The sequence below is a fragment of the Hermetia illucens genome, chromosome 1, assembly GCF_905115235.1.
Source record: "Hermetia illucens chromosome 1, iHerIll2.2.curated.20191125, whole genome shotgun sequence".
Classification (NCBI taxonomy): domain Eukaryota; kingdom Metazoa; phylum Arthropoda; class Insecta; order Diptera; family Stratiomyidae; genus Hermetia; species Hermetia illucens.
Genome location: NC_051849.1, coordinates 141,041,008 through 141,066,369, shown reverse-complemented (window position 1 = coordinate 141,066,369; position 25,362 = coordinate 141,041,008). Strand labels below are relative to the sequence as shown.

The 25,362-nt window shown below is 37.9% G+C and overlaps 2 protein-coding genes across 2 annotated transcripts; one reads left to right on the top strand and one right to left on the bottom strand.

The window, feature by feature from the left end:
- The first annotated feature begins 65 nt into the window (after positions 1 to 65).
- LOC119646719 (UDP-N-acetylglucosamine--dolichyl-phosphate N-acetylglucosaminephosphotransferase) lies at positions 66 to 18,688 on the top strand. Its single transcript, XM_038047298.1, has 5 exons — positions 66 to 385; positions 454 to 571; positions 17,555 to 17,768; positions 17,829 to 18,063; positions 18,153 to 18,688. Exons 1-5 carry the CDS (start codon positions 243 to 245, stop codon positions 18,640 to 18,642), a joined length of 1,200 nt encoding a protein of 399 aa, XP_037903226.1. The 5' UTR covers positions 66 to 242; the 3' UTR covers positions 18,643 to 18,688.
- Positions 18,689 to 18,691: 3 nt separating this feature from the next.
- On the bottom strand, positions 18,692 to 23,839 carry LOC119646720 (radial spoke head 1 homolog). The gene is made up of 3 exons (XM_038047299.1): positions 23,563 to 23,839; positions 23,343 to 23,508; positions 18,692 to 19,584 (listed from the first exon to the last, which is right to left on the bottom strand). The coding sequence occupies exons 1-3, from the start codon at positions 23,659 to 23,661 to the stop codon at positions 18,773 to 18,775; spliced, it is 1,077 nt and encodes a 358-aa protein (XP_037903227.1). The 5' UTR covers positions 23,662 to 23,839; the 3' UTR covers positions 18,692 to 18,772.
- Positions 23,840 to 25,362: the final 1,523 nt, after the last annotated feature.

Genomic DNA, 25,362 nt, shown 5'->3' with positions numbered 1-25,362 from the left:
ATGACAAAGAGATGTCGCTGTTGGCTAGCAAAACTAAATTAATCAACTTGTGGGATCTTGACGTTTGTTATCAGTAACTACCAACGACCATCGACCGTGAAGTGTTGTCAGGTATTTGGTTGGCTAATGTCTTATTTATAATTTGTTTTTGTTTGTGATGCAATTGCTTAATCCAATAAAGAAATATCTGACACGGTACCCTACGCGGAGTTTGCTGTACGTCCACTAGAAACTGTAGAACAATGAATTTCCCTTTGATAATAAACGTTTTGATTTCGGTATGCGCCTACTTAATGGCGAAGCGAATCATACCGGCAATGGGAGATATGTTCATAAAGGCAAATCTGTTCGGACAAGATCTGTGTAAGAAAGATAAGAAAAAAATGTAAGTGATGTTTGAAGGTTGAAGTTTCGGCCCAACGAGTGACGAATATGTTTTTGTTTCGTTTACAGCCCAGAATCACAGGGGGTGGTGGCTGGTTGCATATTCCTGGTGGCAACGTTCATTTTCATCCCGATCCCATTCAGTTACCAACAAATCGTGGATAAGAAGGAATTCCCACATGAAGAGGTAATATTTCAAGCTTAAATGAGAACTAAAGGTGTTACCCTAAGAATGTCCTTTTAAAGTATTATTGTCTCCAGCAAACACTTTCTCATTTCATTTTGCTTAAAACTCCTGTTGAAAAAGGTATCGTGCTTGTACCTCTCTTTCCTAGGGTTCGTAGGAAATTAAAACCACAGCAATGTATGGATTACAGCCAAACGCTGTAATCATTACCGAAGAAAACCTGCAACTCTCCGCTGAAATTACTGAGTTCTGTTTATATGTTGGACTCGTTGTTTATTTAGAGGTCAACTCCGCCATTTAGTCGCCCGCTCTGTGCTCCTTTTATAAGGGAAAAACATCCAGTCAAAAATAATAAGTCATGACTCAGTAAAGAAGGAAGCAAATATGATTTGTGCGTTCCAGGTGGTTGACGAAAGATAATGTAATGTCTGGCCCGGCAATCAAGGCTCCCAGATACACTCAGAAACTACCACGAAAGAAACGTATATGTTAAAGGCTGTACTTGGTGGAGTAGTTGCGCTAAAGTTTTTTTTCAATTGTCAAATCCTGTTGCAGTGCCGTTGCTTTTTCGACCCTGTACCGTGGGCGGTCATGTGATGGTGATTCGTCACACTTGTTCGGCACTGGCGTGTATTTTTTCCCAAGCACGGAGATAAAATGCATTCACCTAGAGTGTCCGATTTCTGTTGTGATAAAGTATGCCAAATAAAACATTCCCTGTTCCTTTTATGATACTAACATGGTCCCCATTGCAGCACCACTTCGGAGAGTACTTATTTACTTCAGGAGTACATGCCTTGAATGCAACGGGGCACCCATCCCAATCTCAATTTGCAAAGAAACGTTAGTAGTGGCACTTTTGTTTTGCTTAAGGGGGTCATGCCGTGTGTCAGATCCGAGGAACCGATGTTTTTGGTACCATTTGTATCTAGATATATTGTAGAGCATATGGGCAAAGCGATTTTTTGATATTCGGAGTTGTTCGGAAATTGCAGTGTTAAACAAGTAAAATGTCACATGCCAGATTTATGTTGATCGACGTAATAAAGCGCATATTTATCAGTCCAAATGACGTTCGAACGACTTCGCATAAGAATTGAAGCCAAGGCTTTATATGTGTTTCTTCAAGAAACCTAAGGTTTATGGACTAAGTATAGCAGCTTAATGATCAGTTAAGATTTTATGGTTAAAAATCGCATTCTATGCGTTTTTCTTGAAACTGCATTTTGAAAATCTGCCGCCACCATAGCCCAAAATCTATCCAATGAAATTCTTTGAAATTTTCACGACTTATTCAGAACATATTTCTAAGGTCCACAAACTAGGATAATTGTGATCAATTCGGTAGTTTTTTTCTATTCATTAAAGAAGCCGTGAAAAAGCCTTGAAAATTTACTTTAAGGTGATGACAGCACCCTTTTAAGTGGCAGTAGCTAACACCTTTTTTTGGAGATGGGTGTATAATTTGCTCTGTATTTCTATACTGAACTAAGTTATCGGACTGGTAAAATTACTACGTTTGCTCAAGATCCAGTTCTTCACAAATTTCTAAATAAAGCAAAAAAACGGCCTTCATTAGCTTAAGGGGGTCATCCCGTGTGTCGGGTTGGAGAAATCGGTTTTTTTGCATGAATTGTATCTATATATAGTGGAGAATATGAGGATTTTCCGATATTCCGAGTCGTTCAGAAATTACAGTGTTAAACAGGTAAGGAGTTTGCAGCCGCGGCTAGAGTACTCGATGAGAAAGAGCATCGAATCTTTTTTTACCTGTTAGTTTTTTACCTGAGCCTTATAAATTCAAACACAGGTATAAATATAAAAAGATGGAAAACCAATCAATTGTCCAAACTTATTTGCTGTTTGGAATAAAAAGGATAATCCAGTCTAGAGTGAGCACTGAAAAGCTATACTCAGTTATATTTTGTTGTAAGTATTGTGCTGTTTGTGTGTTCAGTGATTTTGAATCGTACGAAAGGAGATCGCTTTAACGTTCAACGCCATGCTCGCATTAAAAAACGAGTATTTCATGGGAATCGATACTTATCAGAGAAGAAAAAGGACTTCGCATCAACATCAGCAAAGGAACTTTTAGCAAGTATGAACATGTTCCAATTGCGACAAGTTTTGTATATTGGATTTTGCTGGAATTTCCTCCGGTATTTCTGTAAATAATAAAATATACGTAGTAGCAAAAAAGGAATGCGTAGGACATGTCGAGAAAAGAATGGGAACGCGGCTTAGAAATGCAAAGAAGAATCACAAAGGCATTGGTGGAAAAGGGGCTGGAAAACTTACTGATAAGGTTATTAACGACCTCACTACATTTTTTGGGCTAGCTATTCGTCGACAGGCAAATTCGATAGTAGGAATGAAGCAAGAAATTTTGGAAACTTTCTTCCATAAATGTTCTGCAGACGAAAATCCTCAGCATCAGAATTGTCCAGCAGGCGAGGACAGTTAGTGCAAATGGCGCAAAGCGGAAGCTAAAGGAGAACTGGATAGTTTCCACCACGAGAAGGCACCTTTGACTGAAGAAGTTCAAACAGTTATCAAACCATTCTACGAAGATTGGTCACGAGATGATCTCTTGAACAGATGTTTAGGAGCAGAGACCCAGAATAACAATGAGTCGTTAAATGCATTGATCTGGACTTTCGCTCCTAAACACCTTCATTCTGGGGCCAAGGTCGTAGAAATAGCCACTTTCTGGCTGTAATTATTTTCAGTGAAGGATTCATTGACATTCTCAAAATTCTAGTGACAATGGGATGTCAAGTTGGTCACATATGTCAGGTTTATGTCGACCACCGTAATGAAGCGCGAATTTGGCGGCCCGAATGACGATCGACTGACCTCGCTAAAAGAGCCAGAATTGAAACCAGAGAGCAACAATCGGCCTTACAAGACTCTTTTGAAGAAACGGAGGGTGCTTGCTATGGACCAGATGCAGCAGAATAATGGTGAGTTAAAATTTTACTGCTGATAATCACATTTAAATATTCAAATGCGTTTTTCTCGAAACTACATCTTGAAAATCGGCTGCCACCACAGCTCAAAATCTATCCAACCAAATTCTTTAAAATTTTCACGAGTTCTTACATATTTCTACGGTCGGCAAACTAGGATAATTGCAATCGGACGGGTCGTTTTTTTATCCATAAAAAAAACCGTAAAAAAACACCAAAATCCAAAAAAATTAAGTTTAAAAGCCCACCAAAAATTTACCTTTTAATATTTTCTAATTATCCTAGTTCGCGGACCGTGTAATATTGTCCAAATTAATATGCCGTTTACTTTTTTTCATCAGATGAACACAGCGTCCTCCAGCGTGGCAACAGAAAAACACCTTTTTTGGAGATGGGTACATAAATTGACACGTATTCCGAAAACTAGTTATGATATCAAGCTGAAAAATTTATCACATATACTAGAGATATCAATAAACATATGGTGAATCACGTTTCTATCTTTATCCAGTCCACCAAAATAATTTTTCCAAAAAAAGGCAAAAAAACGGCGTTCACACGGGATGACTCCCTTAACTAGCTTAAGAAGAAACTATTTCTAACATTGTACTTGTGCTCCTTTCAAAATTTTTAAAGAGGTTTGCTCCACTGTTCTGCACCATATACAGTGTTCGAAAAAATAATAGAAACAAGCAGTTAGAAGCGGCGATCTCCATTACAAGCTGCAGTGCACTGCGAACATGAAAGAAAGGCCAAGTTAAAAGGGTTTTTTTCTGGTTTTCCATGAAGCTGGAGGATAAAATTGTGCTTCGTGTGATTTTATGTGATGTAATAAGAACAGCAGAATTTGCATTCTAAGAATATGGTGGAAAGAAAAATTGAGCTTTGAGGGAAAAGTGAACGAATATTTGTGTGTTACAAAAAAAAGGCGAAAATAAACACAGACAAAGTATTTACTAAACAATAACGATTTTTTAAGAGGTTAGGCCTCTAGAGACAAAAAAAGATTTTTGTGATTTGTTTTTTTTAGGGAAAATATAAAAAAAAATCGACATAACAAATGCATAAGTTTATTGTATATAATATTAGCTATATATCATAAATTTTTCAGAGAAATTTATTTAAAAATGCTGGCTGTGTAGTGATCTCATATGACCTCTTTATTTTGGAAGAGTCCACGGTCGCTCCAGCAGCTCCTGTAAATTGTGAATTATGATGTTACAAAATTTTTTTTATTGTACATAACAGCAGCTAGAAAATCGTATGAAAAATCGCCAGTAAATTGTGAGTATGAAAAGAAGTATGGCATATAAAAAATCCTACGTACTTCTCTAGACAGTATATTTGTACAGATTTATTCAAAGTTTCAAGTTAATTGATCAAAAACTGTTTTAGTAATCGGTGCGGCTGATTTGAAACATATAGTTTTGAGATAAACGGGTTTAAAATTTTTAGTAATGGAGAGTTATGAACAATTTTGCAATACCTTTTACTCCGCAGTGCATGCGCCATACAATCGGCCTTCTAGATTGACGTTCTGCTCTTCTACTTCTTCCCTATATGATTTTAAAGCAAGCGGCCACTCTTCTGCACTGTCTTGCAGCCAGCGATCTCTCTGCGGGCTTTATGCGCTGATCGTCTATTTCCAAGCACATTTTATAAATGTTTGGGCCAATTTGTAAACCTAAGCAAAGCCATCATTGTACACGCAAACTGCAATAGCCACAGCTAAATCCAACACAGTTTTACCACTGGGTAAATGCCCACACAGTCGAATTGAATCTTTCATTACAGTTTTGAATATGACCGCCGATGCATCGAGTAAGAAGATCGTCTGTGGTGAATTCTCCGTAGACTGACTTGATAGCTTCATACACTTCAATTGGAAGAGCCAACTTGTGCTTGTACTCAGACAAACTAATCGTAGCATTAGCCTTTGACCATGAGCACTGTGAGTCCTGAAGTAATAGAAAACTTGTTTTTCTTTTTCGCTGGTGCAGATATTTATTCTTGCAAATACCGATATTTCGGGAACCACTTGTTCCCTTCATCAGTGCTAACAAGGGTGCTCCTCAGTAGGTTTATTAGTTGTATTTATACTAACCTAAATCTATACTTGTATACTATACTACTAATATACTATACTGTACTAATTATTTCTAAATTAGATTTTTAAAAGACTTATATCTAGATCCTGTAAATGAATAAATATTTAATTACATTTTAATGACTTATTTATCTATCTTGAAAGAAGAAGAAATTTATTCAATAAATTTTTTTAAATAATGGGGAATAGTAATTGCCTAGATTTGAATTCAACCTAGTGTCTACCGGCTGTTTGCTAATGAACAATCTTTCGTAGCTGTTTTAACACTTTCAAATCATCGGCGTTTATTTTATGGCCGCATTCCACCATATGTCCCACCATATTTTGTAGGTTTTCGGGAGTACTTGACAGCCAACTCTGCCTTCTTCGTATGCTCCCTAAATTTGGTAGTTACCAGTCTCTTCATTTGTCCGATATACACCTTCGGACAATCTGAGCAAGCGATTTTATATATACCACTCATCTCCTCTACCGTTTTTCGGTCCTTTTCCTTAGCCAGCTGGGATTTTAGCTGGTAGATACGACTTGATCCTACCAGTTGTATGTCGAACCTTTTCAATGTCCGTTTTGTATGCTTGGACAGATTTGAGAAGGTGACACTTGATTTTTTTAGAGCGATAGAGGTCGATTGTTGGGTGTACAGTGTAGTTAGATTACCACGTTCTAACCTTCGTGTCTATGGTGGTGCTTGTGTACCTGTTCTTTCTTGCAGTGTCCATAATGTAGAGTTTTTCGCTCCGGATAGTCTTCCTCTGTGTGTGGAATTGTTAAGAGGCGGTGGATCATCGTGTCATAAGCTGCCATTTTATGCTGGTAACTATGGAACGAAGTTGCGGGATTGTACGCTGGGTGCTGGTCGGTTTCCTGAAAATAGAAATAGAAAATTGTCCGTTTTGACGTTCGATTAATATATCTAAGAAATGTAATTCGTTGTTAACTTCAATCTCATGAGTGAAGGTTATTTTAGGATGTAGCGTGTTGATTTTATCCAACATATTTTGGATGCTTGGGTCCGCGGCCACTGTCAAAATTTCATCCCCCTACCTCAACCATATATTTGCCAATAATCCATCCATTTTCTCCTCTAGTGATGCTATAAAGATTTCACTTAGGAATGGGGAGAGAAAATTGCCCATCGCTACACTCGAGGTTGTCTTGAATTATTTTCCCCTGAATGTGAAATAATTTTCATTCATGCAGAGGGAAGCCAACCTTGCACATTGTTTAGTCTTTCTCCTCCATTCTGGTGTCGAACCAAACCGTAGTAGCCACTCTTCAAATTTTGTTATTGCCTCTTTTACAGGCGTACTGGGAAATAGAGCTTTGACATCAAATGACACTAGGCGTTCATTATCCTCCAAAGTCCCACTACACACAATCTTTCAATCAATTCTTTCGAATTTTTGACAGATTGTTTCCCGTTGATAGACCCCAATTTTTCGCATTCCTCAATCAACCACTTCGCAATGTTGTAAGTAGGGGAGTTAGAATCTACAATAATCTCCCTCATCTCAGTGCCTGATTTGTGTACTTGTGGTTGGCATCTAATTCTTGGTAAAGGGGGGTTTGGCATCCACAGCCGGGCTGGGTTATCAACCACTAAAGAACATTCTTTTAGGGCCTTCTCTACTCGTTTTATGGATCCTGGTAACGGGCCATTCCTCAATTCAAAGTGGTTTCCTCCAGTCAACTTACCCATTACTACATAGGTTGCCGTAATGTTTCTTATCCATAATTACAATCGCATTACCTTTACCGCTTTGTTGCAATTGCCGCTTCATGAACGCCTAGGGGGTTCAAATCTGTACGGTTTCCTGGCCATGGCAACGACTGTATGACAAGGTCCTCGTTCCTCGTTCCAAGATGTTACCTGTGAATAAGAACCGTATTGTGGATGAAACAGAAGTTACAAACCTATCTCGAAAAGATGTTCACTGTAATGACCGTCTGGTCCGGGGAGTAATCACCTGCTTCGGCCCGCTTTTTAAAAAATGTCTAATACTTGCCTTAAAACAATGTTTCTCTATTACTATCACCCTGCTCCCGTAAAACAAGTGGACGGGCTGGCATTTTCCTCACTTAAATTTTCCCTTCCAGAATTTTTTTTCACACCAAATTAGAGGTTTCACTTTCTCTTTTTAAGGCTCGCTCACACATACAGTGAGTTACATCATTTAATGCCGAATTTAAGGGGGGAGGGGTTCCCATCTATGCTAAAGGGGGGTGTATTTTTTTTTTCATCAAATATAGTCACGTGGGGGCATCAAATTAAAGATGTCGGTTAGTACTTTTCGAAGCTGGGCTTAGTTTTAACATTTATTGGAAAGGTGGGGTGTGTGGGGGTGAAAGTGATCATTACTTTAAGCGAGCCATTCTCAGAAACTACGCAACCGAAAAATCTGAAAAAAAAATCAGGAGGCTGCCACTATATGGTGCCTGGGCTCCGAAATACCTTACGTACCTATATCTGTTCAAATAAGGTTAATAATAGTATATAACTATAATTTTTAGTAATTGGCTGCTAAACCCCCTTAAGTTCATCGTAGCACCACGAATGTGGTGATATAGGCTATAATATAGAGCATGATCCTACCAAGTTTGGTGGAAATCGCACCATTACTAACAAAGTTATAATACGTCAAAGTTGTTGTTTCTTTGCAAATTCAAGACTATCAATGTCAATGCCACCCGAAAGTGGATACTCTCACATAATATATGCATGTACTACGTGCTACGTACTAAGAAATACACAAAACCTTTCGTACCTGATGCGTCCAGCTTTCGGTTTCCCGACTTGTTTCAAATCTCCAAGCAAACTGATACTGAATTAAATCTGTCTATGACAATCCTTTTATAACACCAACATTTAGCTTAAAATCTCAAATCAGACGCCAATAGGCGAAACTAAATGCTGTCTAGATGTAACTAAAAATGTAAAATCATAAAAGTGTTGTTCTTCTTCGAGTCCATTTCACTGGATCTGTAATTTCTTGAAAAGTTTGGCCCTTTTTCTTAAATTTCTTATTACTTTGTTTTAATTTCTGCGACGAAAAACCTAAATTTAAATTTGGAAAATGGAAATTGATAATTACGATACCTTCAGCTCACTTTTTATTTTCATGAAAAATCTCCACACCACCGCAGGTTCACATCGCTATTTGCAAAAGCTTCTGCTTCTTTTATGAACGCAGTGGCGGGACTCCTTTTATCACGGTACATCCTATGCTGTATTCCCCGGAATTCGGCGGGATAGCCGGCTAAAGTACATCTCGCGTCCAACTGATATTTCCGGAATTTCGACTCAATTTGAAACAAACAAGCATTCCAGAGGCCATTGATTTACCCACTGTCGTTCGACCCGCTCTTCGGGATTCGCTACCAGACGCTAGGAATACACAGCCTCCTTATTTGAACTATATACTCTTCGCTCCGAAGCGTACATAACATTCGGAAAATACAGTAAGAAAGGTAGAGAAGGACGGGCTGAATCATACCCATTAAAAAACTGACCCTACACTATATGGAACTAATGATATTGACCATCAGCCGGGTAATTGCATACATTCAAGCAGCAGACTCCTCCTAAATGATCCGATACTTGCCAAAGAACCTCACTTCGAGTCTACTATAATTATGCCAACGTATGTGATTTCACACAGTTGTATAAGAAAAATGATAAGGAATTGGAATTGTCGGAACAACTACTAGGAAAATTTCGTGCTCCGCCGCCATTTGATTCACCGCACCACCATTCTCAGTGTACGCTGGGCTTGTTCAATGAATGCGCAATGACTAGTGATGTAAGATTATCCGCGTATCTGACCAAGTCGCAGGCGAGGCGTTCCAGAGATTCGAATGAAGAATAGGCTCCTAGCCCACTTCAATGCTACCTCAATTCTTCGCTGTTCTTCCCGGCTCTTTACGCTACTTCTAGCGTACGGTACCTTTGGTGGATCTCCAATGAATGATGAAATGGAAGATTTTCCAGCACATCAAGTATGTCGATCCACATAACAAAATTGAAGACATTACAAAAGCGCCACTTGGACCACTTCCCCAATCGCATTAATTGTAGATCGCTCACATCTAAAACCATTCTGCATGGACAAAACATATCTCCCACGAGCATCATAACCTCGATCCCTTTTATACTTTTTTGTTCTTTATGCAAAACAGCGTCCCTTCCAGTTTCTGTACTGTGAAGATTGAGCAGTTCTCGCCAATAACGTCGACTTGGATGGGGTGGACAGGAAAATGTGTTCCAAACGGTTGATAAGCTTCGAGTTTTTGGATGATCAAATTATATCCGATGAATTCTTTTAATGTTGCTAACTGGTTCCTGTCAGCAGTGTGCTTATTGCCTATTGATTTGTGGCATTTATTCCTTATTGGCGGTTCTGTATTCTGGAGATGTAATGATTATCTCATTTGGGTCTTCCGTGCGCTGCGCATTCAGCGGAGGCAAGATCATTGTCTTGTGCAGTTGCAGTTTTGATTCTATGGTAAGACGTTTCAAGAGCAGGCCTGACTAGAGTGTGGTGTAAAGGGGGATTTCCCCTGGGCCCGAAGTTTTCTCGGTGGCTCAGAAGAGAAATTTCAATGAAAAAAGGGATATTAGGGGTTTCGTATAGTTTTCACCCCGGGTCCCACTTTCTTTCAATTTTCATTCCCCGCCCAGATTTTCTCTCTACGGCCCTGTTCAAGAGGAACAATTTTTACCAACCAGAGACTAAAAACGTAGCGTTAGCGCAGCGTAATGATATTACGTTTGTTTATGCAAAGTAAAAAGGATTCTAAAGGAAGCTAAATTATGATAGAAAATATTTTTCTTAAAAGCAAAGTGTTTGTCAAGAAGAGGAGAATCGGCATGCATGAAATCAATAAATTCAAGAAAAATGCGGGAGATTTGATCTTCTTAGAAATTATTCAGAGACATTCTGTGAATATACCAGAATGTCGACTGAAGCTTTGAAGGTTCTAGGTAACATTAAAAGAGATATTAGAAACCTAAAAAAAACCTTTGTAAATGAATTTCACCAAACTTAATTTCAATTTACATAAATCTATACATTCACGGAAGTGATAATACTCATCAAAATTTAAAACGTTATCTGCAAAAGTCGAATCATCAACAGAAGTCCAAGTAGAATGTAATGGTACAGGTGATGGAGCTTATTCGCGGTATTTTAAAATGGCACTTCGGATTTGGTTTCATATTTTTTAATTTTTGTGCTAAAGTAAATTACTTGATAAATGGAAATAAACTTTTGAGAAAGAGGTTCTTAACTTTGCCCTCTCCCTCTCGTAGAATACGCATTATCAAGTTTTTTAAAAATTTATATGCAAATATATATACAATAATATAATTTTATCAACCATCCATATAAAAAGCGTAACAACAAAACATAAGCAACAATTTAAGCCAAATAAATAATCGGACAAGCTTTTATCACTGCTTCTAAGCTCCGGGGTATCAAGCCCACGAGATTTTCACCAAATTTTGGAGAAATATTTTTCCACTCCTGCTAAGCCCTTAACTGGTGCCGATATTTTTAGCTACAAATGACCCCAATAGAAAACAAGTCGGAAAACCGGAAGCTTTACGCTTCGGGTATAAAAGGTTTTGTGTGTTCCTGTGTCAGGAACATAACGCCGTTCTCCATTGGCTGATATCATTGACTCGAGATATTTAAATCGCTCAGTTTCGTCAGCGGCGGTGACCTGCCCAGAATTAGTACTTTTCGAAACTGGCCCCACATTTGATATCGGGTGAAAACTAGGGGAGTGAGGGCTCAAAATATGACCCCCAAAAAGCGTAACAGGTCTCGTTCTCAGAACCTATCCAACCGAAAAATCTGAAAAAAATCACAGGTGTTTCTATCTAAAATCTAGGCCTCAAAATATATCCCGTTCCGATATCTGCATGAATGAAGTTAATAATAGTATATTAGCCTATTTTAGTAATTTAGCCGGAAACCCCCCTTAAGTTCATGCTAGATCTACAAGTCAAGTTTGAAGAAAATCCAACTATTATTAACAAAGTTATAGAGGGTGAAACTTTGCCATTTGTTGTGAATTTCGTGCATGACATCATCATCCCATGTCAATTCCTCAATACCAAAACAAAGTGAGTTTACATAAATGGGGGGGTCACAAAGAAACATTTTATTTTAAGTTTTTGGGTTATTTGTATATGAATATCAATTACCTCAAACAGACCTGTCTGCATGTAGGTATACTGTATACCGCGTGCTAATGAAGTTTGTCGGTAATATCTAATTCAGATAGATATATTTGTACACAAGTTTCACTTGTTTGCACTGATGAGAGAACAAGTGGTTCCCGAAATATCGGGATTTGCAAGAATAAATACCCACACCAACGAAAAAGAAACAACAAGTTTTTATTACTTCAAAGGTTTTGTGTTTATCTTATGTGAGAAACTATCTCTATGCACAATTTTCCATTCATACATAGCTAAAATACATCATAGTCATATTATACCAAACCCCAAGATTCACATATGTGCATACAAATCAACGACATAAATACTCTGTTCACCCTAAATAAACAAACATTGTCTATTACCGCATGACTATGCATGCATATATATCTCAATTGTTGTTACGCATCTTCTTGCATTTCCACTCTACTCCGTACACAAAAGCATACATATAGATATATGTTAGGTACATAAATGAAAAACCGCTGGTAACCAGAATGCCCATATCTATTATATTGGTTACTACCGACAAGTTTCATTAGCATATGTCTAGAGTAATTGACACTGAAATGCAAATAGCTTAACAAAAGGAAAACTAAAACGTTCCCACGACCCCGCCGTTCATATAAGTTCACTTTATATGATGATGACATCATGCATGTCTGAGGTGCCATAAATTTACCTGAAATGCGAAACTTTGACCCTTCTATAACTTGACTTAACTGTTAATAACAGTCGGATTGCCTGCAAACTTTTCAGAAGTATGTCCTATATTATCGTTTATGCTGTCATGATCTCAAATTTTGTACTCCTGGGATGAACTTAAGGGGGGCTTTCCGGTAAATTTCCAAAACATGGTAATATACTATTATTAACTTTATTTGTGCAGATATAGGAATGGAATGTATTTTGAGGCCTAGATTTCTTATAGTTGCATCACAGTGATTTTTTGGTTGGATAGGTTCTGAGAACGAGATCTGTTTCACATTTTGGGGCACACATTTGGTGCCCTATCTCTCCTATGTTTCACCCAGTATCAGAAAGTTCAGTTTCGAAAAGAACCTTTCATTTGATAACCCACATTACGATGTTTTGTAAATGGGTATGTATGGGAAGACCCCCTTAAAATTCAACACAAAATGGCGCCACTCGCTGCATGTAAAGGGACACACAGACCACATGTTCTCACCAAATTTCGCAACAATCGGTTCAGTCGTTTCTGAGTAAATCGGGGGTGACAGACAGACACAAAACTTTAAAAATGACAAATTAAACGTAACTTAAAAATATTAGCGAAACAAAACGAATTCCTTAAAATATTCTTACAATTTCTTATATTTCATATTTAGAACACATTACCGTCTTTATTAAATGACTTTTACAAATATATTTGCCACATTTTGAACCTCGTTGAGATTTTTTTTGGTTTTTTTCGGTTACATAGGCTCTCATTTGCGTTCAGATTTTTCCATGACGCCTCACTTAGATTTTCACTGCTGTAAAATTTTCGACATGTTTCCTGTGCTCTAAAAAGTTTTCTATTCTTTTTTTGAAATCAGTAAAACATTACCGAGCATTTGATATGTTTTTCGTGAGCACATGGTGTCAGCAAATCTATGTATATATTAATATTGAAAAATTAATTGCATTTGATAGTTTTTGCTAAATTAGAAGCTTTTTAGAAAACTATAATAACCATTTGCATTGGTTCTTGCCTCAAAAATACCTTAATCCGACATCACGTGTTATTTCCCTTTCCTCCAGAGCTAATTGTACTGTATAAACTATCGACTTAGATAATTATGTTACACCATCTTCCGAGGAATTAACATTCTCAACTTCTTTTCTATCACTAATAAGTTAATTATCACATAATCGAATCATAAACCTTCTACCGAGGACATTATCGCTTTCGAAATCAAATTTATCTTCCAGAAATACGTGTACTACGTGGGCACTTAGATTTCGTGACATTTTTGTTTCAAATTAATGAAAAAAACAAAAATAATATTTATAAATTCAAATAAAAAAACATACGTAACTGATGTCTTGGGTCCATTTGGACCCAAAGGCAATTGGTATTTCTGTTTCTAGCAAAGACTAACCACCCTACGTTCGGCAATCAGCGCAGCACATGGCGTAATGAGATTAATTAGATGAGCGTAGATATTAGAGCAATATTGCGGACGGACATTTTACCCCACGAATCCAGTTAAGGGTTAATAGCCTCCTTAAACTTCTCCACATTTTTACATCTTAATTTCTCTAATTTTCGTACCAATTCTTCCCAAAGGCATTTAATAACGTTCAGATCTGACGATTGCGAAGTTGTTTTCATGAATTTAGGGCAGTTATAGATGAGCCACATTTCATTAACATAGGAAATGTGCCTGGGATCATTGTCCTGATAGAAGGCGACTTTATCCAATATATTCGGGTCCTCAGCACTTTGCCTCACATTTCGCGTTAAGACTTATAAATATTGGAATCAATCCACTTTACAGTCTATAAAATAAATATTCCATATTCGTGCACTGGAAAAATATCCCCATACCATCTCTTGCCATCCATTATGGTTGATAGTGGCCTGAATATTATGTGGATTAGAACTTCCGGCACTTGCATGTTTTACAATCAGAGTCATACAGATTAAATTGTGTAAATAATACCTGTATTATCTTAGAAAAGGTTAAAAATGATTTGAATTATAAAAGTTTTCGGTATTTACCACTTTCCAATATTCTTGAAACTTTTTTTACTTACTGATGTCTGGCGTTTTCCCAGCTATTCTTTTACGAAAATCATATATCGAGAAAATTGTTAACAGTTTCGACACAAACATCCTTTTCCAAATCGTTTTGGACTATATTTTCCAATTCGTTTGTCGTTAAGAAATATTTTTATTAACTTTTTTTAGAATACGCCGCTCATCATGATCTTCGAGTTTGTTTCCCTGAGCAGTTCTGCTTTTATTTTAAATTTGAACATTTTTCTTTATAACCTTTTATAACGTCTAAACAGTGAAGTGGCTTCCACAAACGATGGTTCGAACAGTTTTACCCCCTCCATGTAACTTTATCATTAGGGACATATTTCATTGTTTGATTGGCATCGACAGTCATTACTTCCACATTCTTTTCCTTTCGAAGAAAACTTGAATAACGCTTTTAAATTTCAACTCATGAAAACTTGTACCTGTCAGTAACAAATAATTCCAGGACGAAAGTAACGTTAGATAGCAAAATTCTACTGATTTGTCTGTGTATCCGATCATTCGTGCGGGAAGTACGAAGGTTCGAAAGCTGACATGCTAAATACATATACATTACGGGCTACGTACGTGCTTCCGGTTTCCCGAATTGTTTATATCTGCTTTAGGTGAACTGCTTCACATTTGCTAATAATGTTTAATTCCTAGTTTGAAGCGGTTGAAATTAACTATAACCGATAGAGAGTTACAGAGCAAATTATTTGTGCAAATGACTATTGAAAAATTGTCCTTAATTGGATTTTCAATTATTATACAAGTGCAATTGCCGTTGACTCAAAGTTCCTCGCATATGGAAACACAAAACCTTCCCGTGCCCCGACTTCTCTTAGTATTGTGTTCTATATTATTGTATAAATTTGTGTTAAATTTTGTACCTCAAAGATCTTCTTAAGGGGGTTGTCCTGTAAACTTTAAAAATATAGTAATATACCATTATTAACTTGATTTGAGCAGATAGATGACATGTATTTTGAGGTCTAGGTTTTATATAGGTGCATTATCATCGGATGGACAAGGTCTGAGAGTGGAACCTACTTCACTTTATGGTGCATATATTAGCTCCTCCATCTTTCAACCAATGTTAAAGGTTGGATTAATTTCGACAAGTTCTACATAATCGCCTTTTTTCATTTGATACTCCACATGAACATATCAGAAAAAAATTTAAACGCGCGTTTTGCAAGTATGGGGAGCCCTGCCTTTTAAACTTAGAAATTCGTGATACTCGTTGCGTACAAAAGAGAACGACTGCTCTCAGACTATATTCATCAAATTTCATGACGATAGTTCCACGCGTTCTCGAGTAAATTGCTGTAACAGACAGGCAGACAACATCGAATGTTTCACCCAAACCCTTAAAAATGGTTTCGTTACTTTTTCTTAAATCAAGTGCTCTAACACGCTTCAATGCCCAGATCCAATTAGGTTGTCGCGCAATGATTATTATTATTTCGTAAAAATTAATTTATTGTATATGCACATTTCGGGAAGTATTTATGTCCTTTATATATACAAAGCGCAACTAACTACGCATAATAATTGAATTTAATTAGAAACAACGAAAGTGTTTTTATTCTCTGGATGTTAGACGTGGGAAAAAGCGGCAACTTGAAACTGATGGTCACTTTCTAATTCGAAAACAGCTGCATCTTCAACTGACGCAAAGTTGGACGAACAATTTGTTCTACACTTGCTGGCGACGGTATTCGTCCGTCGTCTGTAGAACATACGAACCCAGAATATTTTTGTCAGAGTCCAGTCTTAAACATATCCGTTCACCATGTAAACCACTTGATAACAACCCTTGCATTTTACCCCACGCGATAGATAATATGAATTTCGAGCCAGAAAAATCTGTTTGTTCGCCTTGTTCGGTTAGTTACGCACCATTGAACATTTTTAATTGAGAATATAAATAAATAGATACATCTGACTATGATATCACTTTTTTTAACGTAACTATCTGGATTAGTTATGGTAATGCAATGTTTTTTTTTCATTTCTCCATCTCACATATCTCTCCAAAGCACAGTGAAATTCTTTTAACCAAAAAGTACAAAAATAATTCATTGTGGAACGCATTTATGTACAAGTTCTGTAATGCTCTTTCTCGTGCGAGCTCTGTATATCAAAACACAGGATCATGCACACGAATACCGAATCATCATGGCGTGGACCACTACTGGTGTCTTCTTTCCAATAGGCAACAGAAGTAAAACTGGGATCCAATTGGCTGATTGGTATGCGCTTCTTATATTTACGGTGATTAAGATGTACTATTTGCTGGCATTACCCCTTTTGTGATTTCATTTTCGGTCCTACCTATCATAAAAGACAATTAAAAGGGATACAAATTTATGAGTTAGCAACCTGCAGTCTTCAAAATTACAAAATTTTATCCACGCCTCGTTTGGGGACAGAATGTAGCACCCCGAGAAATTCTGGAGGGAGCTAAAACACTTTTCAACGATATCTCTCAAAGTAAATGGCATGCACATATTATAGAGCTCTTGTTCGGCAGGAGGTAATGCGGTTGGCTTCGGTGTATACAATATAACTCGTCATCCAACGTCCAACAAAAGCAGCTTTGTCCTTCCTAAATGTATTATGCGCAGCACAGCGAACTGTCATTTTTATAAATACTTTAAAATGCTTTTCTGTAAAATAAATATGCCACTACTCCGTAAAAATCTGTAAAATATGCTTCACATGTTTACAAAATAAACTGGTCAACTGATTCTGTGGGTGTATTTATAAAAACACACAAGCTACTACGAAAGAAAAACAAACATGGAGGGTGACAAAAAAATTGATCCTACTTCATTGCTTTCATATTGACTCCTCCTTAATCAGAGCAATTATAGAATATATATATACAAAGGTAAAAGATTACATCTACCTCTTTATATTTCAGTTTGTGGAGTTGATCGTAGCTCTTCTTTCAATTTGCTGCATGATATTGTTAGGATTTGCCGATGATGTCCTCGATTTGCGGTGGCGACACAAACTCATTTTACCGACTGTAGCCACACTACCATTACTAATGGTTTACTATGTAAATTTCAACTCAACCACTGTCATAATGCCAAAGATAATTAGACCTCTCGTCGGGATGTCTTTAGATATAGGTAAGCAGTTTGGTCATACGTCAATACATTATTAATATTTTCCACCATACCACACACTAGGGGTATTATATTACATATATATGGGAATGCTAGCTGTATTCTGTACGAACGCTATCAATATTTTGGCGGGAATCAATGGACTGGAAGTCGGCCAAGCGTTAGTAATAGCGTGTTCAATTGTCATTTTCAACTGTATAGAACTAGGGCGAGACAGTACAGCTAGGACATATCAATTTTCACTGTATTTAATTATACCATTTTTAGCGGTCTCCCTGGCGTTATGGAAGTTCAACAGGTAAATGAGTACAATTATAAATCAAACTTGATTTTTGTTGTACATTTCGTTTCGGAAACCATCGAAGTTACAATACATTTTTTTTTCAGGTTTCCCTCGAAAGTTTTTGTTGGCGATACATTTTGCTATTTCGCTGGGATGACATTTGCCGTCGTGGGAATCCTTGGACATTTTAGTAAAACACTCTTGTTGTTTTTCATCCCTCAAATCATCAATTTCCTCTACTCGTTTCCGCAAGTGTTTTGCCAGGTACCATGTCCACGACATCGCCTTCCTAAATACAATCCAGAAACGGACTTGCTTGAGACAAGCAAAACGACTTTCCATTTAGATAAACTTACTTTCCTTGGAAAGTTTTTCGTTGTTCTATTCAAAACGCTGCATATAATCCAGTGGACCGAAGGAAAAGATGGGACAATCACTACAAATAATTTCACTCTAATTAATTTTATTCTTTATCTTTTCGGGCCAGTCCATGAGAAGGTCTTAACACAGATGCTATTAGGTGTACAGATATTATGTACGTGTGTGGCATTCATTATTCGCTATCCGCTAGCTGGGTATTTTTACGACACCTAATTTAGGATGTTGAATAAATGAAATGTATTTCAGAATGACCACAAGAGCGTGAAGTTTTATTTATTTATTTATGCATATAAATATAATGTTACACTGAGTATTCAACGTGAAATATCCATGACGAAAGAGGTTAGTCTGTTTGAAGTTTGGTCGGGTTGGGTGGCAAGAAATTTTGACTGATATCAGGAGTTGTTGATACGCATGGGGAAGTGGCCCCAGACCAGGATAGACTGGTGTTTGTTGAGGAACTACATATTGTCGTTGGCACTTGCTCTGCCTCATAATCGTAAACACTGGGCTCTACTGCACTTGGTTTCGAAGACAGGTCACAAACATCCTCTTCAGAATCGGAAATAGGAAGAGGTATTGGCTGTTGTGGCAATTTGGAGAAGTCATATTGCAAAAGCTCTTGGCAATACCAGCGTGGAATAGCACGCTGAACAGATGTTGTAGAAGTTCTCTGATCCAAATCGAATTCTCCCTCGCCTTCATTCTCAAGATCCAGTTTGAATTCATCTTTACCCATCTCTTCCTCTCCCTCTCCGAATTCACCACCATCTTCTGGCCCAGTACCACCTATCGGACTTCGTTCACGGAGTAGTTTGTAGTAACCTTTATACATATATTTACAACTGAATGAGAATACCGCTGGGCCCTGAGGATGCTTGTCGTCCCAAATTCCGTGCAGAGTATGATTTTTGTAATGAACTTCTGCGGGTCCAACACGAACACCGTTCACCCATGTACCTCTGAAGCAGCAGTCAGCTTCAGCAAAATAATATTCACCTAACCCATGTCGTTTTCCTTTGTACCAATTACCGCTATATTTGTCACCATTTGCATAGGTGTAGGTTCCTTCACCGTGTTTGAGATCTTTTCGCCAGCATCCTTCATATTTGCTACCATCTGGATAGTAAAACACCCCAAAACCTGATTTTAAACCTGCAAATGTTCCATGTGAAAAAATAGCAGCAATGAATAATATAATTTCTAGAATAATTAAAACTCAAGAGATAGTTTGAATTATGTGAATTTCATAGAATACTGGTTCTGCCATTAAATATTGGTGCAAGCACTTGTCTCTTTTTCCTCAGTACTTAAGCTACTTAGCTTAAGTGCTGAGGAAGAGAGTAAGTAGCTTTGGAAATACGTATTTACTAACTATTAAAATATATTGTAGTAGGAGCAAGCTACCTAGTTTTATTTTTATTTAGAAGAACTACAAGCATCGGAACGATAACTAGTTTTTAAGGTTTTGTGTAAACACAAAACCTTATTAAAATCGATTTACTGTCTGTCTGTCTGTCTACTATCTTTATTGTTTCATGTAGGTCGGTATTGATGTTGCCGTTATTTTAGTTTTTGATGCTAACGTTGCCACCATTTACTTTTCTTTGCTTTCATTAATGTGCAGGCCAAGATCTCACGTTGCCTGCTTGATCTGAGCAAATATCGTTTATACATATTGGGCTGTGCTTTCCATTATGTTAATATCGCCACCATAGGCCACTAGTCGAGTGACTTGTAGAGGATAGTGCCTCTGGCATTTCAATCGACGTTTCGTATCATTTACTTCAAGACCAGGTTAAAAACATCTTGACTTAGATCGTTAGTTAGTCAGTTTTATTAATCTAGTTGGCATATCAAATTCTCTCATAGAAATGTACAAAGAGGGATGCAACATTTGCATCGAATGAATTGATTGATACTTCTGGAAACAAATGTTAGTTTGATATTGATTGCAAAGGGCAGGAGTGCGGGGGTCCGAAAGGAGTCAATTACTTCAAAAACCGGTTCTCGGAAACTACCGAATCGACAAATTTGAAAAAGTAAGAGTGGGCTATGCACATGGTATCTAGAACACAAAATACTCTCCGTGATAATAAATAATCTTCTCAAATAAATTTATTAACAGTATACAATTACGTTTTAAAATTTTACTGGAGCCCGCCTCCCTTTAAGCTCATTTTACATCCATAACATTTTGCAGTAATATAGGTTTTAATATGAGGCATCGCACTGGAAATTTTGGTATAAACCCTACTATTATTAACAAAGTTATAGTAAGCTAAAATTGCCTCTTTCGCTTAAATTAATACTTTCTAAGAAATAAAGTATCAATACCACATCGAATTGAATATCGGATATATTTAACGTATACACACTACGAGATATATATAAATGGAAGCATCGTACACCCAAATATTCTTGTAAAAAAGATCAAAAAATCTTTCATACCTGAAGTGCTGTGTTTATGGCAGTAATGAGGCATTGGTTTGCTGTCCCAAACCTTCAGCATAAGGTAATGAATCGCTTGGTGTAGGTGATCGCCTACACATTTAACCAGTTCGGCTGCAATTCCTAGGTGGCTCCTGTTGAGTTATGATTCTAAAACAGATGAATTGCACAACCTGTTTTTGACATGCTGGAGCTGGCAGCATTTGTTCCCCGTTTTCAGTTTTTAGGGGACCTCCAGCTCGCCGATATTTTGATTCTTGAGCAATTCATCAAATCAGATTTCCCTCTTTGTCTCGACAAGAAGAACTTATCCTGGTGACTTGTTAGTAAAACTTCTGCGCCGCTCCCTGTATTTCTCGACTTCACCAAGTCTTCCTTTTTCTGCCTGTGAAGTCACTTCTTTGCTCGTCAGAGTTGGTAGTAAGTTTCTGTGCATTTCCAAGTACTTTGAGATTGTTGCATTGCCCGCTAAGCAGCATCTTTCATCGAATCAGGTATCTAATAGGTGCGGTTATTGCGGCAACCATTTCCCCCTTATAGCAGATACGGAGCGTATATTGTTTATATGGACGTGTTTAATTTGGTTGAAATTAGTCCCATTTGCTGAGACTTATTCCTTCCATGCGAATTGAACAAGATGACAATAAGATAACATGTTATTCTGCTATTTATCTCCTCAACAATATGAACTTCTCGGGTCTGACGAGGGAAGAGGGGGATTTCCCCGGGCCTGTGGGTTTCTCGGCTCCTATTTAAGGTTTTGTGTAAACACATTAAAATTGGTTTATTGTCTGTCTGTCCGTCACACGCAATTTTCTCCAAGACTGTTGAAGCGATGGGCACCAAATTTGGTAGAAAGGTGGGAACTATGAACGCCCATGCATATAGTGAGTTACATCCTTTTACGTCGTACATTTTTTTTCATTAAATATAGTTATGTGAGGTATCAAATTAAAGGTCTCGGCTAGTACTTTTCGAAGCCAGTCTTAGTTTTAAGATTTGTTGAAAGGGTGGGGAGTGCGGGGGGTGAAACTGATCATTTTTTTAACAAACCCATTCTTAGAAACTACTTAACCGAAAAATCCGGGGGGGGGGGCACTATATGGTGCCTAGGCTCCAAAATACCCTCCATACCGATACCTGTTCAAATAAAGTTAATAATAGTACATTACTATAATTTTTAGTAATTGACAGGAAAACCCCCCCCCCCCCACCCCCCCCCTAAAGTTCACCCTAGAGTCACCAAATTTTGCAGCAATATAGGTTACAGCATAGAGCATGATACTACCAAATTTAGTGAAAATCGCACTATTACTAACCAGGTTATACTAGGTTAAAACTGTTGTTCCTCTGCAAATTCATGACTATGAATGTTAATATCACTTGAAAGTGGATATTTTCACATAATATATTCATATTTTACATGCTACATGCTAATGGGACAAATGCACACTCAAATTTCTTTATAAAAGAAATACACAAAACCTTCCATACCTGAAGCGTCTAGCTTCCGGTTTCCCCGACTTGTTCCGTATAATTTTCATCCCGAGACCGAATTTTCTCTCTGACCTTTATATGCAAGGTGTCCCCGTTCGCGATGGTACGAATTTCAATGGTGGTTAGTACTACTTTTTTGAGGAAAATTGGTCCATGAAATAGCCACTTTATTGTTTATCGCTACAAAGATATAGCGGTTTTCGTAGTGTTAAAAAGACAACAGAACTACAATTTTCCACTCCCAATCATTTAATTCCAGATTTTTGGGGGCGTTTTTGGGAAGGTCAAAATTTTGATACGACAAAGAGCTATAACTTTGTAACGGTAAAAGATAAGAGTACCAATTCCATGGACGGCTTTTCACCGAGGAGTCTACTTTGGTCATAAAAAACATACATTGATTAATGCAAAATTAAGTAAAAAAAGCTTCCATCAAAATCATATTAAAATATCAGAACCGTGTATTATTTTCTTGTCCAAACAAACAAAAAATAATGAAATAGCCTTGAAATTTCGAGCATCGACCTGTATGTATTATACTACTACATTAATGGAAATTCTTAATATATTCCGTTTTCATATATTAATCGCTTGTTGTGTTTTTGTTGCATGGAGATGGGAGGTATTTCGGGGGTTAGGAGACATTTTTATTTGTCCAATATACATATATAGTTTTTCCGTATCGCTGTATGAGCTATATCCAATCTATTATTCATGGGATTAGATGGGGATTCTTATGGTAATCCTAATATCTAATGTACATATATCTATTCAGAAGTATTATAAGAGTAGGGAGGACGATCCACTAGCGGTAATTACAGTAAATAATAGCCCGAACAACGCGTCTATAAAACCGAATCGGCCTGTCCTAAATCAGCAATATCCATGGAAACAATGTTCTGACTACACCAGTAAAAATGGGAATTATCTTTTCTTCCGCCTTGCCTTCCGAAAAATGTACTTACTACAACGGTAATGTCCTAAGTAGCGTGCACCATTCTTAAAAACATAAAGTCCTTCTCCATGACGCTGACCATGTCGATATTGCCCATCGTATTGATCTCCATTTGGGAGTATCGCCCAACCATTTCCATGGCGCTCACTGAGTGCGTTGCGGTCTCCAAAGTATTTCTAAAATTTGATTTTCAACGATTCGAAATCCTTGAGAAAATTCCGAATACATACGCCAATTATGTCGGTTTCAGCTTTACGCCCTTCTCCACCCTCTTCATCGGGTTCCCGAGCGTATTCGTCTCCTGATTCATCTGTTACATCTTGTGGCATTTGAAAAACGTACCCTGAGCCTCACTTACCGTTATATTCAGAGGAAAGTTCCTCTAGGAAAAGAGTATTTGTGCTTTCTGAACTGAGAATTCGATAATGTTTTTTAAGATGACAAATTGCAATTGATAATAAAATTAGCGACCTCCTTGGATTTGAATTGTATTCATATGCTTTGTTTAGTGTTTTGTAGAATACATATTCAAACTTTTAAAACGTCATCAAGGAGGCTAATAAACATCATACATACCTAGTGCAAAGTATATAATATACACTAAAATTTTAGGAAGATGGTTGTTTCGGCGATATCCTAGACGGCCTCGTCCAGGGGCTATTCTGCTCGGGCGTTGGTCAAGGTCGCGCACTAGCTCCTGGATTTTAATTTTGATGGCCGTGGTTTCTCTCATTCCGAGCTGCGGAACGATAGGGTATTCGAACTCCTGAAAAGAAAAAGCTAAAGATTTACTACTATTACTTACGTCGTTGCTCAACTCTCGGACTTATTATGATATGCTGGAGAAAACTTGGCTAAATCGCTTAAACAATGGTCTCAAGGCAGTTCAAGGGCCAGCGTTCCATTGGTACGCCTGACTTCCAAGCTTTACTCAAATATGTGTAGAGGGGATTGGAGGTTGTCGCAAAACGGTTAGCAAGGAAGTTCGCCTTTTCGGGAGGGGATATATTTTGCGGAATGGTGTCTCCATGATCCTCTATCTGGAAAGAGACGCAAGTAGTGTCGGACTGAAGATAAACACCAACAAAACCAACGTCCTCAGTCTGACATTGTCTTTTGAGATTACAGAAAAAAATCTCATTATTTAACTATAATATTTGATAGAGAGTACCAATGGAACTTGCGCTCCCTGTACAGACCGAATGCTGCTGAGCAGCTAGCCGATACCCTGTCCCAATATAAGGCTCATGTAACAGCGTTGCAAGAGATGTGATGGACAGGGACCGGTTTCCTGGAGAAGAGCCGCTTCACCATATATTATAGCGGCCATCCAGTAAACGGAGTGTGCTCGGAGTAGGTTTCTTAGTCAGCCAAAAAATGAAACCTACTGTTATCGGCTTCCAAAACATAAGCAAATGACTATGCACTCTGCGCTTGCGAGGCAAGTTTAGAAATATAAGCCTCATTAACGTTCACGCCCCTACAGAGGAGACTGCAAAGTCAGAGAAGAATACCTTCTACGAGGCAGTAGAACGAACCCTCGAAGCTTGCCCCAAATATATCAAAATCATACTTGGAGATTTTAACAGCCAAGTAGGGAAAGAGCCCATATTCAGGCGATTCGTTGGCTGCCATAGCTTACATAGGGATACCAATGATAACGGACTGCGGATTATTCAGTTAGCAGTATCGCACGAAATGGTGGTTGGAAGTACCTGGTTTGCGCGGAAAGCGGTCCACAAACATACGTAGGCCTCTCCAGACGGGACCACTTTCAACCAAATTGACTACGTGCTGATTGAACGCCGCCACCTCTCAGCCTTGATGAATGTCAGAACATATAGGGGGGCCAATATAGACTCGAACCACTATCTCGTTGGCATGGTGCTCCGAGCTTGAATTACGACACCACCTAAAATCCCATCTGACAATCAGGTGAGAGTGAATACTGAAGCTATCCACAACTCACCCCTCCGCGACACCTATAAGACGGAAATAGATGCCGCAATACTCGCAGTCAACAGAGATCT

What these genes read in the sequence shown, in the direction of transcription:
- LOC119646719 (XM_038047298.1), top strand. Translation starts at nt 243, where the DNA reads ATGAATTTCCCTTTGATAATAAACGTTTTGATTTCGGTATGCGCCTAC. An exon ending in AAGAAAGATAAGAAAAAAAT is followed by an intron (nt 386 to 453) that starts GTAAGTGATGTT and finishes TTTCGTTTACAG; the next exon opens with CCCAGAATCACAGGGGGTGG. An exon ending in GCGTTATGGAAGTTCAACAG is followed by an intron (nt 18,064 to 18,152) that starts GTAAATGAGTAC and finishes TTTTTTTTTCAG; the next exon opens with GTTTCCCTCGAAAGTTTTTG.
- LOC119646720 (XM_038047299.1), bottom strand. Translation starts at nt 23,661, where the DNA reads ATGCCACAAGATGTAACAGATGAATCAGGAGACGAATACGCTCGGGAA. An exon ending in CTGAAACCGACATAATTGGC is followed by an intron (nt 23,509 to 23,562) that starts GTATGTATTCGG and finishes ATCAAATTTTAG; the next exon opens with AAATACTTTGGAGACCGCAA. An exon ending in CTTAGGACATTACCGTTGTA is followed by an intron (nt 19,585 to 23,342) that starts GTAAGTACATTT and finishes GAACATTTGCAG; the next exon opens with GTTTAAAATCAGGTTTTGGG.